The sequence below is a fragment of the Botrytis deweyae genome (assembly GCF_014898535.1).
Source record: "Botrytis deweyae strain B1 chromosome Unknown BDEW_005, whole genome shotgun sequence".
In the NCBI taxonomy this organism is placed as follows: domain Eukaryota; kingdom Fungi; phylum Ascomycota; class Leotiomycetes; order Helotiales; family Sclerotiniaceae; genus Botrytis; species Botrytis deweyae.
In genome coordinates, this window is record NW_024066212.1 from 1,791,037 (window position 1) to 1,809,697 (window position 18,661).

The window sequence follows — 18,661 nt, forward strand, 5'->3', positions numbered from 1 at the left end:
GTGGATCTAATGCAAAACGAAAGCGTCTCGTTTCCAAGACCTTTCTAATTACCCGTGAAAGATACCTTACCCAGCACTAAATGCTTGTTGCTACCACGGACCCAACTACGACCACACGACTTTTTTCTGGTAATTCCGCTGGTCAAAAATGTGGCTGTCATTTGAAGATGTCCACCCGAATATCACTCTTGATTCAGACAGCATGTGATTACAGTACGTTTGTAGGCACAAAGAAGAGCCCTTGGCATAACTCTTCAACAGGAACCGATCAGTTCTTCAATCGCCTAGCTGATCACGAATCTCATATCACACTATCAATCGTTTGTATCGTACCTCTCACAACGGGATATCAGCCGTTCATACACACTAGACAAACGTTTTGGCTTGGCTAGGTTACATCCTGCCGGATAGCCAAGCCGGATGATAAGTTACTCTCCACAATAAGAAGGTCGAATTGTTATCGACATCTGCTGAGTTGATAAGGACTTTCCACATCTGGAAATAGAATACTCGTTTAATGTATTGATTAAGATAATCTGGGAATTTCCCAATTATCAGTGGGTGGATATTCCAACAGTTATTTTGGCTTTACTTATCTTGTCTAATCATTCATCTAATCTATCCGAGCTGACATTCATATCTTGGCAGATGAGTGAGCTCAAAAAGAATGAGATTGATTGGTTTTTTTTAAAGAATCTAGTAGCACAGACGTAACTTTGAAGGGACATGGTATTCTAGCTTGATAGTGAAAGGCTGAAATCACATTGCAGTACGATGTTCGTGGGGTTCAGAGGTAATGGATCGGGCAGAGGGAAGAGATAAGTGATGTTGCCCGTGCAAAGTAGAGGCACAGATGTGACTGATAAAAAAAGGCAGGTAGGTAAAGAAAATTTTGGAAATGAGTTAGTTCAATCTTTCCCTATAAGTCTGGTTGATGATGTGACCAAATCTAATAGATTTGCTTCGTGGATCTGTATAATTTAGCTTCTAGAAGGAAATAGAACACAGGCCATCTTTCGGTCCCCGACCTCTTTTGAGTAGTCGCGTGCGAGCTTCTGTAGCTTTCGTTAATTTTATAGAAAATGATGCGATTTGTAGCTAATTGCAGGTCACAGATATCCAACAAACCACGAAGACATAACATTTGATAATCAGCTCCTTTCATCTATTAAATGAATTATTGAATAGTTTTGAGTTTATTCGAGAAGGCACAAACCAGAGCCCTGGCCTGGCAACTAACCAAACTTCCGTGCGCAACCCCTCATACCCGCGCTGAAATCTCCCCTCCCCCCACTTGTGGCAAACATAACTCTGGTGGTGGGATCAAATTATAGAATAGATGCCAAAGTTTAACCGAGAGAAACTTTTTGAAAGATACAATGTTATCAAAAGTTTTACTTAGCAACGTCCGTGATGAGTATACTTTGAGTTTGAAACTTTGAGTTTGAAGTTCGCGCTTTGAAAGGGTGAAGATTTAAAAACTCTATACGGATAATCGACTAATTACTTCCAAAAACCTTTGTACCTTGTTCCAGCCTTTCAAGATCTTCCAGTTCATCCTCTCTTAGCCAAAGAACCCTTATATCTTGCCTCAACCCATGGCATTGACTGGAATATTTCCTGGTGCAAAACATCTATCAATAGCGACTGCATTATTTCCCCACCAATTTGGAAATGTCGCATTAGGAAGATTAAGTCCAAATACCATGACCGTTTGCATAAGTTGTGTGCCACAATCTAGACCAACTCCCAGAAGGTAATTGTACTTCCTGAACCAGATGGGATGATAGCGATATACGTAGCCCATGCTTCTCGATTGTTAGTATGCAAATTACTTCGAGGGAGGAAAGGATATGAGGAATAATACATACAAGAATACTGAAACAGCAGCACTAGTCATCAAATTCGTAGTTTGATAAACCGGAAACCAGGTAGCTCCAAAACAAATCAATGTCGGGTTGAATCTCTCTTCAACCTTCCATTGAGGTTTCCATTTATGGACTATGTATGTGAGAATGACGAGCACAGGTCCTACGAAAAATCCATAATAAACCCAAGAGTATATAGAACCTTCGCCAAAAAATATTTTGGGGCCAAGAACACCCCAGATTACGGAAAGGGAGTAGTAATTCCGAGTTTTAACAGCATTCCAAGCTTGAGAAGCAACGGCGCCGGTCAATTTGGGACCTTCAGAATTGATAATAAATCCTAGAAATGGTAAATTAGCTATAGTATTTCTAGATGGAAAGACGTTGGAACTTACTCATCATGCCATAATTGATAAAGGGGCCCAAAAGTGTACCATAGACCTGACCTATGAACATTTCGGTTTCTGGAATTTTCATATAGAAACCAAATTTATAGTCCGAGATCAAATTAAGATTTTGTTCCAAGATCTGTCGACCGTAGACCATACATGTAAGAACTCCGAGAGGTTTTCCTGGGAAAAGGGCTCCAGCAATGACTTCTGACAAAAATTGCATTCCAACTTGCATATTGGCGACACCCCATAAGACTCCATTTGGGAATGTGAATATACATGAGATTATTGAGATGATGATAAATCCCCTACATTAACCAATTAGTCGGCATGAAATATTGGACTAAACTTAAAGAGACTTACCACCAAGGAAGCTGCATTTCTCCTCCATATAGTTGACCAATGGCAAGTCCAGAACAAACAACCAAGAGTATTCCATACCACCAATGTGGAACGCGAGGAAATACTTCCATGAGCTTGAGATAAGGATCATCATAATTACTTCTTCGATTTCTGAAAGCATCTTTCATTCCTTGATAAGCAGGCTTACCATACCATAAAGCAGCGTATACCATAGCACCAGTTGATGCAGCAAAGCCAAAGAAGAATTGAAGAGCATATGATGCGGACCAGTATGGCTTAGAATAAGCATCCATTGCTTCTTGATTCAGTGTATAATCCGGATTGAGGATTCGAGAAATGTTATAAGAGGCGCCAGTGCTATCATATGTACCAGATCCCATAGCTGTAAAGTTCAAGGCATTGAGAGTATTGGTAAAATATAAAAGAGGGTATATAAACCAACAGGCTAGCATTGCACCAACAAATTGATTTGCATTTGCCCAGAGTGGTGTATAGAGTGGTGACCAGAAGGCGACGTAGTTCCAATCTAAGCTGATGTCGAGCATTCCCTGAAGTAATCATCAGTACATTATGGTCATCGCATTAGAAATGAGAACTTACAAAACCATAATAACCTGAACCCATTAAATATGCTTTCCAATTTCCATGACCAAAATAACAAATCAACGGAATGGAACTCAACAATGGAAAAATAACTGATGGAAGCCACTCATAACAGAATGCGCAACAAGCCACAATAGCGAAGAATTTGAGAGATTTCTTCGTAACTGCGGGATTCTTATGCATAGCATTAAAAAGAGATACGTTTGGTAACACTCCTGGGTAGTAAATATTTGGAGGTCGAACAAGGATATCACGAAAGAGTCCTGCGAATCCGTATCCAATCATTTGAGTGGTGATGAGAAACAAAATTCCCCAACCAGGATTCATCTTACGTCCATAGTACAACTCCATTGCTGAAAGTGGACCGAGACCATATGCTGTGTAACACTTTTTTGGAGTCAGCGTGATCAAAGCAAATGGCTGTCAAGGTACACTTACACTTCCCCAATAAGCTACCACAACGAGAGCATGTTCCTTTGCATTCCATGGTCCTGGATTGAGACTCCATTTGTAACCAAAGGTATTGAAGACTCTTTTTGGTAGGTAAGCAGCCATTAGAGTTCCCATACCCCATGAGAGAAGTTGTACAGCATAACTCGTGAGGTTCATGGCATATGGTTTGAAATAGTAAAATGAAGAGATTCCACATCCAATAACAACCCAAAATGTAGAGCAAAACCAGAATCGAAATGTAAGAATCGGTTCTCTGTAACAGAAATAAAAGTATCAGTATTAAACCTTTATACTTTTACTGCAGCAAGAACTTACGTAGGGTCATTGTGCAAGTCAACTGTCTTGGCCACCAATGGAATGGGATAATCTTTGAGACGAGGATCTATAAAGACATCATTTTCTCCAGGTACAATGATTTTCTCGTCAGAGATATCTTGGAATTCGTTTGAGTCAATGGCTTCAATTTCAATATCGGCAGCCTTTTTGTCGGAAATGGGGGACCCTGTGGAAATTTGAGATGCAGAGTCCCCTCCTCCTGGATGTACATTGATAGTATCCATAATGCAGACAAGTCTGCGAGTAAAGAAGAATACACAATCTCAACGATAGCTTGAATACAAGATTCTTTTGTGGATTGCTTCTACCATATATCTTTATATACCCCGCCGTTGTGTTATCTCAAAAGCCTTATCTACTGATTGAGGGGCTTGCATCACAGCGGCAATTTGAAATGGTTGCAACCATCAGATTACACGCTTTTCTAATGCATACGAGATATCGAGAACCTCAAAGACTCGTGGATATTATCATTCAAGAGTGGATGTATTGGTCCAAATAGGTAGCCTACCCGAAGATCTACAATTTTCGATAGATTCGGTAAACCATGCCCTCTGCATTCAAAATTCAAGTAACTAATCCTGCTGAGAGATAAGAACCCGAGGGGCAAAGAATTATGGCTTAGAACCTGAAATACCCTTGACGACTCCCGGAATGAGCACTTGCTCTTTGCACCTTCACAGAAAACATATACCATCCGTTTACCCGATACCCATCACTTTTGCCACTTATCCTGGAAGTGTACAGACATTCTTGTTACAGTCTTCCAGGAAACTGTCACAAGATACCTTGCAGCGACATTCATAGACGGAACTTGAATGCTAATGAAGTTACATGCATGCATGCAAGCAAGCTCGAGGCAAGATAGGAGGACACTGATATGGTTCGCAATAGTGGGGTAAAACGACCAGGAAGCCGCAAATCAACCGAGCTCTGCACCAACGGGTTGGTAACATCACGAAAGTCATTGGATAAATGTTCATGAAATGACTCGAGATCGTCGATTTTAAACCATTTTCGAAGAAAAGCTATCAATGAATTATTCCAATATATTAGACAAAATAGGCAGGAGTTGAGTGCGCCGAGGAATCGATGATAGAAAGTAATCATTCTCTAGACGCAATTGGTTGTTACACGGTAGAAGATACGGTAGAAGATAACAAATTATCATGGGCCAAAGCTCGAGGCCAAACCCCCGATTGAAGCCGCGTTTTTCGTGATAACAAGTCTATTCATCGATAATATTAGCGAGGAATCCACGATATCAACATCAAATCTGATGAGGAAGAACCTGGCGGCTTATTATTTGACTGATGCGATTTTTGATTTAGAAGAGAGGGTGAGGAGTACTTGATGGGAGGAAGTAAGTATTAAGTAGTCACGAATTGTAACGGGAGATTCATGTGAGCGTCGGTGTGACTCACTTGCTGTGCGATTACTTGGAAGGGGCGGGCATTTCATGTATGGCTATATATATCCCATTAAGGAAGCAGGTTAGTTGAATGTATGTGATATAGACTATGATTATGACTAGGTATGTAGATTGAGTGCATTGAATCCAAATCTAAAGCTCTAGAACTGGGAGTGAAAATAGAAGCGCTAGAGATATATAGCGCTAGTGCACGTGCCTCGGTCTTTCAACGACATGTAATAATTCCAAGAGATTCAGACCACGGTGACAGCCTTTTATTGGTGAAGTACTTTTGATAATTAGAGAAGTAGAACATACCTCAATTCCGACAACACGTTGTAAGATGCACCCGCGCTTAGTGGTGTTTGTGAGGTATCTACGTACCTAGTTACAAGCTCATGTGTTGTTACCCAAGATAGAATATCGCTCACTACTTCACTCCCATGTGAGTATAAAGACATACAAACAAAAAGATTCCTTGATTGATGGAGAATGATTAAGTTCTCAATGTTTGAAAGTAATCGTCGTTTGATTTCAGAAGTGTCAAACAAGAAGGGCAAGGAACTTTGACAAATTACCTAAAGATTTTAAGCTGGCAGTGAGCATATTTAGATCGAGTGTAATTATCGAATCACATGATTTTTAGTCAATTAGAGGAGGTAGATGTATATACGTAGCAGGAAATCTAGGAAAACGACCGAAAGAGAAAAAAGAGCAAACGCACGCAATCTCCTGGTCAGCAGAAAATAACAACAGATTGAATATAAACTGTGTGCCCCACTCATCAATCTCAGCAATTTTTGTTGAGTACAAGCGCACACTGGTCCCCCTCGATCGGCTGGGTAGGTTGGAATCGGTGCTGGGTAGGTTGGAATCTGAGAAGATCGGAGAAGGACTAGTATTCTCATCCGAAGTAAGTTGGATTCGATTATCCTGTTATTTTTCATGAAGCTGGCTGGAAAATGTACGGCCCGAGAAGATTTCAAAGTCAGAACTCATAGCCAATGTCAATTAGAATAAAGAGAGCTGATATATCACGTTTCTTGTTCATGAAGAATATGATGAGAATCAAATCGCTTCATAGCATCTATTCAGAATGTCCGCAATTCATAATCATGCAAGTTTTCGTGATGTTGACTGACCTCAAAGAAGTCTACTTCACCAGCCACCACAATACTGTTAAAAAGACCACAATCATATTTCAAAAGTTTCAAAATAACTTGAATAGTAAAGGAGATATGAAAGTCGTCGTTCTGTTTGGCCCTGCCCTGTAGATAGCTTATATGACATGAACTTCTGTGTATCAAGTAACAAACTACAACCTTTAGTCCTCCATAGAGTCCTTCCTTTCCTAACCAAATATATTCTAGAAAGAAATCTGTATCTCACTCAGTATTTGACATTCATTGGGTGTCCTATTATCATGTCTCCAACAATTGTCGAAAGAGATTGCTAGGGCAACGTACACAAGAGCAAACAAAATCCAATATTGTTGATACTTGAGACTCAGTAGGTAGTTGAAAGTGAGAGATCGGAACAACCTTTCCCCTTCTCATCAACAATCGAGCACCACGTGGAAGCGGGACAGAAAAAAAATATCAACCTTTGTAGTTCGAACCTGTCCCGTGTTTTGGAAAAGATTTTCTCTCTCTTTATATTCGACCTCTGATTGAACTTCCCACCCTTTTTTTTTCTTTCTCCTACAAGTTTCTGCGCTCTTCAATCTTCTTCTCAAAAATTGCTTCCTTTACACAATAATTTGAGCACTTGCTCTGCTTGTTTGCAGTCTGTCTTTTAGAGCTTCTTGCTTCCATTTGCTTTTAATACCTTTGAGCTTTTCGTCTTTGTACCTTTTTAATCTGATACCTTATCAAATACACTTCTTTCAAAATGGAGTCCGCCTATGTTGTCACTCGCGAGCAACATCTCTTTTTTGAAGAGAATGGTTACTTGATCATCACTGATGCTCTCCATCAGAAAGAGATTGAGAATCATAAAGTCTGGGCACAAGCTGCACATGATCTCCCACGAGCCAAGGACTCCTGTGAGTACCTCCAGTACGATGAGATCAACAAGAAAGGAGAACGTGTGCTGTGCCGAGTCGAAAACTTCACGACTGCTATCCCGGGTTTTGAATCGCTGCTTCGTGGTATGAAGCTTGTCAGCATTGTTTCCCAGCTGGCCAATGGTCACATGGTCTTATTCAAGGATAAGCGTAAGTTAAGCTCTTTTACCCCTTCAATACTCTGCTAACTTTTCAAGTGAACTACAAGTTTGCTGGTTCTGGTGGATTTGCTGCACATGTTGATCGTGCTGGCTATGGTGCCTTTAGTAACCTTAAGCACTTGTCTATTGCCATCGCAATTGATCCAGCCAACGAAAAGAACGGCGGCATGGAGGTGGTCTCTGGTAGCCACAAAGTGGACATCCCAATCAGCTCTGACAAGACTCTTGAGAAGTGTTGGGTCGAGTCTCAGGAATGGATCCCAGTTAACCTTGAAGCTGGTAAGACATATCCCCTCAATCAAATCACCAAACCAAGACTAACAAAGTTTTTACAGGTGACATCCTCATCTTCGGAACCTCTTTCGCTCATAGAAGTGGACCCAACAACAGCACCGATGATCGTCGAGTTCTCTATGCTACCTACAACCGTGCAGTCGATGGCGACAACCACGATGCGTATTACCTTGAGCGTGCCAAGAGATATCCATCCACCCACAATCGAGTTCCCGGCGTTGACTACATCAGTGGATCGAAGGATTATGCTTATGGTACACCAATGCTCACCATTGAGGGATTGGTTGAGCCAACAGTTACAAAGGAGCAAGATGGCGAAAAGGAATCTTCTGACTAATGTACCAATTGGTAAAGATGAAGCCTGAATTATGATAATGAAGAATTGTAATGGCATTAGAAGGCGTTCTTTGGAGTGGCAGACTTGTCTTCATTCTCCATAGTTACTAGCATAGGTTCGAGGGTCATTCTAGCCAGCGTTCGTTCGTGTTCCCACTTGGGTATGCTGGTTCTTTAACCTGGCCTAAATGATAATAACAAAAGGTCAATAACCAAAAACTATCTCAATTTTCAACCTAATTGACATGAAAATTCATATGTGTTTACAAAAAGGGATAGCATATAAGCTGAATACCTAGGAAATCATTGACAAATCTGCGGTGCAAAATCATAAATCAAACTGTAGTAAGAAAGGACAAGATAATCAACGAACATTTACTTAATATAAAAAGGTGAGGATATACTTGATAGAGTGAGATATACATGAGTTCAATAATATCAGTAAATCTGTATGGAAATATTGAAAGGAAGATGAAAATTGTTTGTAGTGAAGTTTCCCGAGGTCAATAGATGTTGTCTAGAGCCACACATTCTGACTAATTAGCTTGTTCAGCCACAGGGATGAGCTCCAGGGCTTGCCTAGTTAGGTAACCTCTGCGAGGACGAATAGCTTATTTCAACCAACCACCATCAATTTCACTCATTGATATGGCGAAAGGATAACTTGTGAATTACTTGAGATCTTTACTTGATGTTCGAAGCTTCTACTCAATAGAAACTACATATTGACCCCGGAACTCTCCTAGATTGACAAACTAAATCTCAAGGATTCCCTTCCCACAGAAATCTTGAAAGCCGATGATGACATCCGCGGAGCGATATCTTTCTGCCTGATGCATATAAAGAATTCACACATAAACGAACTGCGCAGATATACTATTCTTGGAGTTGGAACGATGGAAAATCACATACAATCCTTAGCGGAAATCCGATAGCCTGGATGATTCTTTCATTTGAATGTCGATATTGCTCTCGAAACTATAGCGTTCACGAATGACTCAAACGACGGATGCTGCTGGAGTCGGTCTTCTCTGCAAGAGTTCCATTGAGACAGTGAGGATTTTACGGGTGATGGGATGACTGAGAGCGACTGCAGGGCTGAGTGCTTATATCAATCCATGAACTGGAGATGCTGACGGAGCGACGTTGACAGAGGGAGGAAGGAGTCTTGATCCGAACCAAGCAAAAAGTATAATTATACTTGGTATGTTCCTCGGCTTCAGTGTTGTGGTCACTAGAAGCCAAGGCTACGAGATTATACTAACTATTTACTATGCTTCAGATGCATCACTCGTTCGTATTTCGTATCGAAGGCTTCAGTTACCATACCAGTATCAAGATATCGACCTAAATGGCGAGGCTTCGTTAGGTCTGTCGACCGAATGAGTGTACCTGCCTATCGAGAGCGAAGAGGACGAACATGACATGGAGTAAAGATTGGTAGGCATTGTTTACGAGGATGGCACAAAGAGAATACATCCTTCAAACATCGTTACCTTGATAGACACTACTAACGAATGAATCAGAAAACACGGTACCTATCTCAGCCACTCCATTACACGTCGGAGTTCTCTTTTAATCATGAAGCCAACCAGAAAATTTACGACAAACCCGTTACTAGAGTCCCCGACTTAAGGTCCTCAGAGTGAAGGTGGTTCCATATATAAGTAAGATTGGTTTGAAACACCTGGGCTCACTCGAAAGTCGTTTAGATATCAATCTTATTTGGGAAGTACCTCTTCGAGTAACGTTCCATATTGTTGTGTTACCTCGGTCATCCAACAACAATTAAGACCACCTATTACAAGCATTCAGTACGAGATCGGGTTTGCATAATCAAAACTGATGCGATTGCCACTCTGCACTCTTTTAGTCAACCGGCGAAGAATCTACAATCATTGATGACTGCAAAAATGAATCGGTCAAGTAGTCCTTCTATTCATTGGTGTATATCCATGTATGCCACTGCTTGAAATACTCAATATACTGCATCACAGTCTAATAATGGGGATTCAAATATTTCTGGAGTCACTTGAAAGATTGAGATGACTCAAGGTAATTGATCTACTCTCACGTGTGATGATATCTGGACCATAGGGTTCTGCCGCACCTCTGAATACTCATATGATTGTGGTAGATTTAAGAGTAGTAGAACTCCCAATCGCTCAAAGTTGAGATTCTCCTTGCTCTACTCGACCTCTGCCATCAAAGTTGTTCATTTGAATAAATTCATCTTGTGCCATCAATCTCCTTGTTATGGGAAAAGGTGGTCTACATCCGAAAAGGCTTCCTCAAGAGTATCATTTCTCTTTTTTTCTTGTCGATTATCACAAAGGGACTTCCGGAAACGATAAAAAGTCTTTGAGCCTTTATCCTCCATAACTATTTGACTTGTGCTTGTTTTCTTTGTGAATTCTTTACCAACACAACAAAGACATCACTTGATAGTCCGAGTATAGCTTTTCATGAAATAATTTGTATTGAAAATTAGAATGCGATTATATCGAACACTTACTTGCGTTCTTACAATTCTTTTAAACTTTACCATCCTATGCCTCATCATTAAGTCAAGATGACGGAACAAGTGATAGATCCAGCTAGGCCTATCTTGTCATTTAGAGATGAAGTATTAATTGTTCAGGGTCATAGACAAACGTATGAACAACCAGACGAGATAGCTCTTGAAATCCTCGAAAAAGCCCTTCATGATGATGAAAGAGGGCCACCAAGAGCTCCCAGTGGAGATCCCAAAGACACCAATCTCCTTCCATTTCAACAATTGTCCTTACTCGATCTTCAAAGATTCTTATCATTTTGCGGTCCAGTCAACGGTCCAGATGAATCTATGGTCTACAATGAAAGAATAGGCGCCAGCATTCTCAAAGTAACCGATGCTTATCTCCGTCAAATATGTCTATTTGTAAATAGCCATTCACCAATCCGAAATAAGCGCGATGATTATCCAACAGTGGCTTATCTACCTTATGACTTTTGGGCTCCACCGACAAATCCGCCCACGGAAGAATACATAGAAGATAGAGCAAAATTCATAAGAACGAAAGCACGTCTCCCACCTCAAAGACTTAGAGCTCTTACCCACTTGTTCATTCATATCACACCATTTCCGACGAAACTCTCTGTGAAACCAGACAGTGCCTTGATAGTAGTAACTCCTAGAGCGGCTACAATAGAGTATTTTGATTATTTGGATCATCCGGATAAGCATTACATAATAGGTGATATTATGAATGTGATCTCTCGTGTTGATCCAGATCGAGATACCACTTGGCTTGAACTCGCAGATTGGAAATGTAGAACTGGAGAGAATTGGGGAGCGGATGATGTTTCGGACCGAATGCCTGCAAGATTGAGAGGAAGTCAAATTCACGTTTGTACAGATGCTCTTGGTCAAGCTTTTGGACACAATGTTCGTCTGGATTACCCAATGGGTCCCGGGGAATTGATGGGTTTCTATGGCACAGTCTATGATTTTGTGAATTGGAGAAAGGCAATGATTATTACGATCGATCTTTATCTTGGTTATTTCTCAAATATCATTACGGACCGTCAATTTAAACCCAGAGTTAAGAGACTTTTTGGTCATCGCCCATACAAGGAGGGGGAAAATCAACCTTGGATAGATGATGCAAGACAAAGAAGAGGGGGTACTCGATGGTTACATTTTAACAACAAAGTCTTTAGAAGATTTTTATCCAGAGAGTTAGCTCAGTGGAATGCATCAAATATTTGGAGAGGACTTGATGAAATGGAATTGATTGAGAAAGCTAGAATAAGAGAGGGACATCCTAATAGGTTAGGAAGATATGATGATATGCCAACAGGGGCAGAATTAGGAGAATTTGGAAAAGAGATGAAGGGAAAAAGGACAAGAAAATTGAGGAGATGGCTAGAAGATCGAGATGTTGATAAAGGTCAAAGAGTAACTCGTTATCATAAAGATACAGAAACGATTGGATGGATTATTGGTAAAGGATTGTAGTGACTTGGTGGATGAAAATAAAGATTGTATGGACTTGGTTCATATTAGTCTTGTCATGTATTGATTCTTTTGAAATCATTTGTATTTATATCTATTTCTTTTCCATGTCGGTTAGATATGTGAAATGAGTCGCAGGAATGGCGCCGAAGTTAGAATAGTATGTTAACCTAGGCATGTGGATTGTGTTGTACATCTTTAGTTTATGTACAATATGACTACAGTGGTCCGTTGGTTCGTGAGTCAGGTTGTGGAAAATTCAAGCCTAAATCATCTTCACATTCATACTTGATAAGCATAGGTCAAGAAGTTCTAGCAATTCATTTGATGAAGTAAAGTAGAGGTTTGGTGCATAAGGACCGAGTTTGATTCGTGGTCTTAGAATGTCAGTGGATTCAAACTATCAAGCTCAATCTCCAATGATAACATCTCATTAATTCTCTTAAATCTTATTCTTTCGTTACCATTCCTACCCCCTATCACCACTCAATCCCACCCACCCTGGACTTTCATTTCCAGCCCCAAGACCTCCCACAAATCCCTTTCCAATGTCCAAAGTACTACTTCCTCTACCGATATACCCTATCCCCCGACCCAAAATTTCCGCGTAACTTACCAATCCAAGTTTGACAGCATCTTGTATCATATCCAATGTATCATGTACCTTGAGTGCCCTTTTGTATTTTTGTTTTAGAAGTGGATCGGAAGGTTTACGTAGATGTATGGTATAGGTTTGAAGAGTTGCAGAAGAGTATTTGGTGCAGAGACTGATGGGATGACCTATGGATGAAGTCGTATAGTCGGCAGAGTCACGAGTAAATGTTGTGTAGGTTGGGTTTGGAGCTTGATTTATGTCCGGGTTGGATGATTCGACTTCAGATGAGGTGGTCTTGGGTATGAGTTTTCCGTCCTTGAACTCCTTCCCGACTGTATCTAGAAGTTTCGATATGTGCTGGTCATCCTCTCATTCTTCTTAGTTTTATTGCTATACCATCTTTTGCTTGTTGTAGGAGTTGTATACTTACTGTAGATAATTATCCCCCTATGGAATCTCGAATTCTCCGAGTAACTAATCAGAAAGAAAACATCCACAAAGCCTATAAGTCGAAGTCGACCGGACCAGCGATCTCCGTTGATGAGAATTTCCCATGGGTGTATATCACTACAGAAGTACTTAATGAGGTATTCCAATCACGAAGTTACTCACTTTTGAGGAAAAGGAATAGCGTACCAATCACATTGTAATGCTTTATCTTCAATTGATCTGCCAAAGACTTTAAGGATTCGATGATATGAAGCCATTTTTGCTCCATCAGCACATCAACCGACTGAGATTCCTCCTTGAAGAGGTGAACAATGGTTTCTATTCAAAACCTTCTTGATCTAACTCTAAGAACAGCAGACCAGCAGACCTTACCCATGCCACCATTTAGGATCAATACTTCCGATACCATCGGCACATCATCGAACTCCCCATCAAAATATTCGACCAAGTGCCGAAATGACAAGGGCTTCGTGTAAGAATTACATATCAAGTATTGAATTCAGAAAACTTGTTACATTGATAGCCAGTGAATCAATAAAGGCATGCTTTGAGAGAGGTGGCTGGCTGAGAAACTAAGTCAGGGGTAATGTTCTGCAAGACACGTGTAGAGGAGTTCCTGAAAACGTGGGGTGATTGGAGGGGTAAGATTTCAGCGTCGCAATTTTCTCAGTGCCGTTTTAAGGAAACTATCGCAATACCTTTTTGACGGCTGATGGCGGAAATAATGAAATATGATGAGATAGCTGATTGATCGATTATTGCGAGGGTATCTTCGAATCTCGATCGTAAAGCAAGCATGTGATATTTTTGCTGGTTGGGTCTAAGACGTCAAGTTTATCAGAATGACTTGTTGGAGCTTTCGTTTCAGAATTTCTCGTCCTCAAACTACCCATTCTTGTGTTATTCTCATATTAATTTTCTTAGCCAGCTACTAAGTATCGGATATCAAAATGACTTCCTGGGCAGATCAGAATGATTTACTTCGTTTTGGGAAGAAAATCCTCGATACAACAGGTACACCAACACCAACCGAGAAATCTCTCATTTCATCCCTCGCTAGCGCTACGGGCGTAGGATATAATGTTGCTCGCGATGCCTACGTCAAATCCGTCCTTGATCCGTTATTACAAGATAAAGTTCACAAATCAATGAAATGGATCATCAATTCCAATTTCGTACCGGAATTTATTGATCCAAAAGACAATGGCATAGGCTTGGACGATAATGGTTTTGAAGAAGAAATCATTGACCCGGCGATATTGAATACGGATGGAGTGCCACGTCCTAATAGAATGTTCAACATTGATACTGGAAACATGGAAGATTGGCCCAATGGACAGTATGTAATATTGAGTCACAGTTGGAAAGGAGAAGAAATTAAATTTCCGTTCCTTCAAAAGATCAAGGAGAATGCAAAGAAGAGAGAACTCTATGAGATGATACGAGATTCTCATGATGAGGACGAGGATGCAAAAAGATTCGCCAGTTTCCAAGTCAAGAAATTTGGTCATTTGGAAGCTGGCAAGAGTGACGTTGAATTACTCGCTGCTCAATGCAAGAAAGATGTTGATGAGCAGATCAAGAAAATTGACATTATCTTGATTCGTTCTGGAAAGAAATCAGATTACTCCAATGCAGGAACTTTTCTCGCTGATTTCACCGAATTCAAAGAAGCTACTATGGAAACAACAAGTCTTCACAACGAACTTGTCGCGAAGAAAAAAGATGGGGAAGTGAAAAAACAGGCAGATAAGAATCTGGAGAAGGCAAAGCAAGACATGGGAGTCGATGATTTAGAAACGCCGATCGAGAATGAGGTGAATGGAATCAGTAGTCTGAACCATAGCAAGAATTCATTGAAGGTCGATCCAGTCCTTCTTGAGCTTGAAAACAAAATGCGACTCGCCGAAATAAGACTCGAAAACGCAACAGAGAAATGCGCCAGCTTAAACCAAATCCCGGGCCTACGATCCGCGATTGAAGAATTTCTCCCCATCTTGGAGAGGCGAAAGTCCATGTATAAAATTGAAAGTTCTATCCGCGAAGCAAGGAGAATTCTTAGTTCAGGCCTCTTTCCGTCCAATGGTCGTAAACAATATCTTTGGAACGATACCATCTGCATAGATAAAGGCGATGCGAATGAACAAAATCAATCACTTGCCATGATGGGACAGTGGTACAATAATGCAGACTTTTGTTTGGTACATCTCGATACATCAAGCTCAACAGAATGGGATAGTACTTGGAATAGTATCAAAATCGACAGTCCCGGTCAATGGGCCTGTGAGGCAAATTTCACCAAATTTGAAGACGTGAAATCACCAAAATGGTCGACTAGAGGTTGGACTTTACAGGAATTGGTCCTAAGTAAGATGGCGTTTTATGTAAACAATCTTTGGGAGCCTTTACCTAGAGTTGTAGAAGGTTTGGGACCGTATTACTATCATTGTTCTTATATTCAACAGCATATACGCGAACAAGATACAGCCAATGCGCCCAAAGAAGCAAAATCTTTCTTTTCCAGTTTAGAAAACCTGAAATCACTCATGGATACCTGTGAGAAGGTGCGTATATACACCAGGTTCTCATGAGACCATGCCTTCAACCAGAGTTTCAGATAAGCTAATAAAAACATAGATCCCTTACTTTGATTCGACACAAGGCCTAGAGAAATCAAGAAGAATCATTGGCATTCTTGGCTTCCTCGGAGTTCAATTTCCAGGAGAAATGAACGACGATAATTCAGGCGCTTATATTCGGGATACAATATCTCGAGCAGGGTCTGAAATCGAATCTCGAATCAATATGGAATCACCCACCACTGAGACCCTCCGGAAACTGTTCACAACACTTGGTTTCGATTTGAATCCTAATACAATCCGAGCTCAAGTAAGGACTTTGATCAAACTTTTGATTAGGAACTTAGTCGATGATTGTGCCCCTGCTATTGAAGCAGATCGAATTAAAGTCTCTGAATTCACCAATGTACCTCCACCTGAGTGCTGTCGTGGACTTAGCAGACCAACCCTTCCAGCTCAAGATACCTTGTCATTAGCATCATATCGAGAATGTACAGTTCCTATTGATAGAGTTTACTCACTTATGGGAGTTCTCGGCGTAAAGTTTTCAGCTTTCCATGCAGAAGGTCCAACCAAAGCACTTTGTCGGCTACTTGACGAGGTTGTTATTACTACCAATGATGTCTCAATCTTCAATTGGGCAGGGAAAGATCTTGGAAGCCCTATTAGAGGACGATCTTTATATCCATCAAGCTTGACCGCATTTAGTCCAAAGAAAACGGAGAATTATTTCACTTCGAGGAATGGTGAATTAGCGGCCGCATCCAAGGAAAAGAGATATAGATTGCAAGATACAGCATCTAAGGTTACTTTACTATTGCGTCAAACCATTGACTTTATCAAAAGAACAGCTCATCAAGATATTCCAACAGGCTTACTCCAAACTATTCTCAAATTTATTGAGGATATTAGCTTAAAGGAACTTAGGCCTCAATTACTCAACCTTGGAAAACTAGTTGTATACCTCGAGAATACTCCGAGTTTCGAGAAGTACAAACCAAAAGTTGGCTATAGAACTGAGAAAGAAAAGACTCAAAAAGCACTTGTCCATGAAGAAGAGCAGCAAGCAACTCAGAATAACGGAAACATTGCTTCGAGGTTTGGGTTTAAAACACCTCAAAGACCTCAAATGCCTCAAATGCCACAGATGCCACAGATGCCACACATTTCCGCGCCGAAGCTCAGTATGGGACTTGGGGGATTTGGAAGAAAGACAAAGGAACCACTGAACCCCATGAAGGAAAGTGTGGATGCTCCACCAGTCCTTCACGTCGAGCCAGAACTTTCCGAGGTCAAACCTTCAACGGAAGAAGAACCAAAAAGTTTGATCGATGAGGTGAATCATTGGTTATCCCAAGATCAAGATATCAACAACATTCCGAAAGAATTTCAACCACTTTTTGATGAGATTGAAGCTCCAAAATTGAATGGTCCTCCAATGGGGAAACGTCAAAAGCCACAGAGAACTCGAGAACTTCTAGGTTCTAGTATGATATGTCCAAATCCAATCATGCTTACAACTTCTGGTATTGAAGGTGTCTTTGATATTCAAAGGGTCATAATCGAGATGCAAAATCCTGAACATCTCCGATACCAAGTACAAAGCGCAGTGAACGATAGTCAAAAGATAAGCGGTCATTGTACAATCAGTACTGCACTTTCTATGATAAAAGTGAATTTTACTTGTGAAGTAGGGGCCTTGAAGAAACAATTAGATGTTTGTGATGTGGTTCAGAGAGCTCTGTCTGATCAAGAGGATAAGAGAACATTTGGTTTAATGAATTCCAGACCAGCTCTTACCACAGGACAAGAAAGTGATAGTTATTACAAGAAGCTAACCTCATTGTCCTCTGGTTTAATGGGTAAAGTTCCTGAAGGTGTTGATCCCACAGGAGAACAAAATCAAAACGCCTCCACTCCAGATCCCGCATCTCGAGTTCAATCTTTGGACGGTGATACAGAACAACTTCGTGTGGTTCGTATGTTGGATTTTGTCCAAGAAAATGACATAAACCTCATTGTGGGCGAATGGGTTCTCGCTAGGTTTACAGGCGTTGAAGGGGCAAAATGGTTCCTATGTCAATTGGAACTGGGGTCAACTCACAGTTACTATGGACGACGAATCGCTACAGATAAAATTGACTTTGAGAATGTGGTACCTGAACCTGGACTCGTGAAGCACTGGGAAAGCTATATGAGAAATAAGAAAAACGAACTTTGTCGTATTGTAAATGTTTTGGTTCAAGGACGGGTAGCTCGACAATATGCAGACTCAGTTACGAGCTCGGGGATCAAAACTGAGATTGATGACGATTCAGATCATGAGGGTTCTGATAATAAGGAAAAGCTCAAAGACTTCCTTTTTAAGAGAGGGACACTGATTGGCGCCGAGCTTGTACAAACGTTGACCGATATCTGGGGTGAAAGATTGGATGCAATGTTGAATGATACTATTCTTCAACAGGTTCCAAAAGGACTTAGGGCTGCGATCATGAATTTGAACGAGAATGAGGATTTATTACCAGCTATGTTTCTGAGTGGCATTCAAGTACATATGTTCTAGATAGAAAAGATTGGGGTAAGTATGCTAATATGAAGATTGTTTGCGTTCGTACTCGGTCGTGGTCATTTTGATATTGTGAACCAAAAAACTTTAAATTTCTTAGCCACAGTGGCTTGACGGATATTGTTCATCCAATGGATCCATGGATGTAGGGGTAGTGGAGGTAGTACCTATGGATCATCGATGTGTATGAAG

The 18,661-nt window shown here is 40.7% G+C and overlaps 5 protein-coding genes across 5 annotated transcripts; 3 read left to right on the plus strand and 2 right to left on the minus strand.

Moving 5' to 3' along the window:
• Positions 1-1,591: 1,591 nt before the first annotated feature.
• Positions 1,592-4,239, minus strand: EAE98_003203 (uncharacterized protein; the record flags this gene model as incomplete). Its single annotated transcript, XM_038950823.1, has 7 exons — positions 1,592-1,808; positions 1,872-2,208; positions 2,264-2,568; positions 2,624-3,171; positions 3,224-3,613; positions 3,665-3,932; positions 3,995-4,239. 7 exons carry the CDS (start codon positions 4,237-4,239, stop codon positions 1,592-1,594), a joined length of 2,310 nt encoding a protein of 769 aa, XP_038813352.1.
• Positions 4,240-7,316: 3,077 nt separating this feature from the next.
• EAE98_003204 (uncharacterized protein) lies at positions 7,317-8,283 on the plus strand (the record flags this gene model as incomplete). The annotated part of the gene is made up of 3 exons (XM_038950824.1): positions 7,317-7,641; positions 7,689-7,931; positions 7,988-8,283. The coding sequence occupies 3 exons, from the start codon at positions 7,317-7,319 to the stop codon at positions 8,281-8,283; spliced, it is 864 nt and encodes a 287-aa protein (XP_038813353.1).
• A 2,571-nt stretch (positions 8,284-10,854) lies between these two features.
• Positions 10,855-12,282, plus strand: EAE98_003205 (uncharacterized protein; the record flags this gene model as incomplete). Its single annotated transcript, XM_038950825.1, has 1 exon — positions 10,855-12,282. The coding sequence occupies one exon, from the start codon at positions 10,855-10,857 to the stop codon at positions 12,280-12,282; it is 1,428 nt and encodes a 475-aa protein (XP_038813354.1).
• Positions 12,283-12,748: 466 nt separating this feature from the next.
• Positions 12,749-13,581, minus strand: EAE98_003206 (uncharacterized protein; the record flags this gene model as incomplete). The annotated part of the gene is made up of 3 exons (XM_038950826.1): positions 12,749-13,242; positions 13,305-13,441; positions 13,511-13,581. The coding sequence occupies 3 exons, from the start codon at positions 13,579-13,581 to the stop codon at positions 12,749-12,751; spliced, it is 702 nt and encodes a 233-aa protein (XP_038813355.1).
• Positions 13,582-14,274: 693 nt separating this feature from the next.
• Positions 14,275-18,466, plus strand: EAE98_003207 (uncharacterized protein; the record flags this gene model as incomplete). Its single annotated transcript, XM_038950827.1, has 2 exons — positions 14,275-15,888; positions 15,962-18,466. 2 exons carry the CDS (start codon positions 14,275-14,277, stop codon positions 18,464-18,466), a joined length of 4,119 nt encoding a protein of 1,372 aa, XP_038813356.1.
• Between the last annotated feature and the right edge of the window lie 195 nt (positions 18,467-18,661).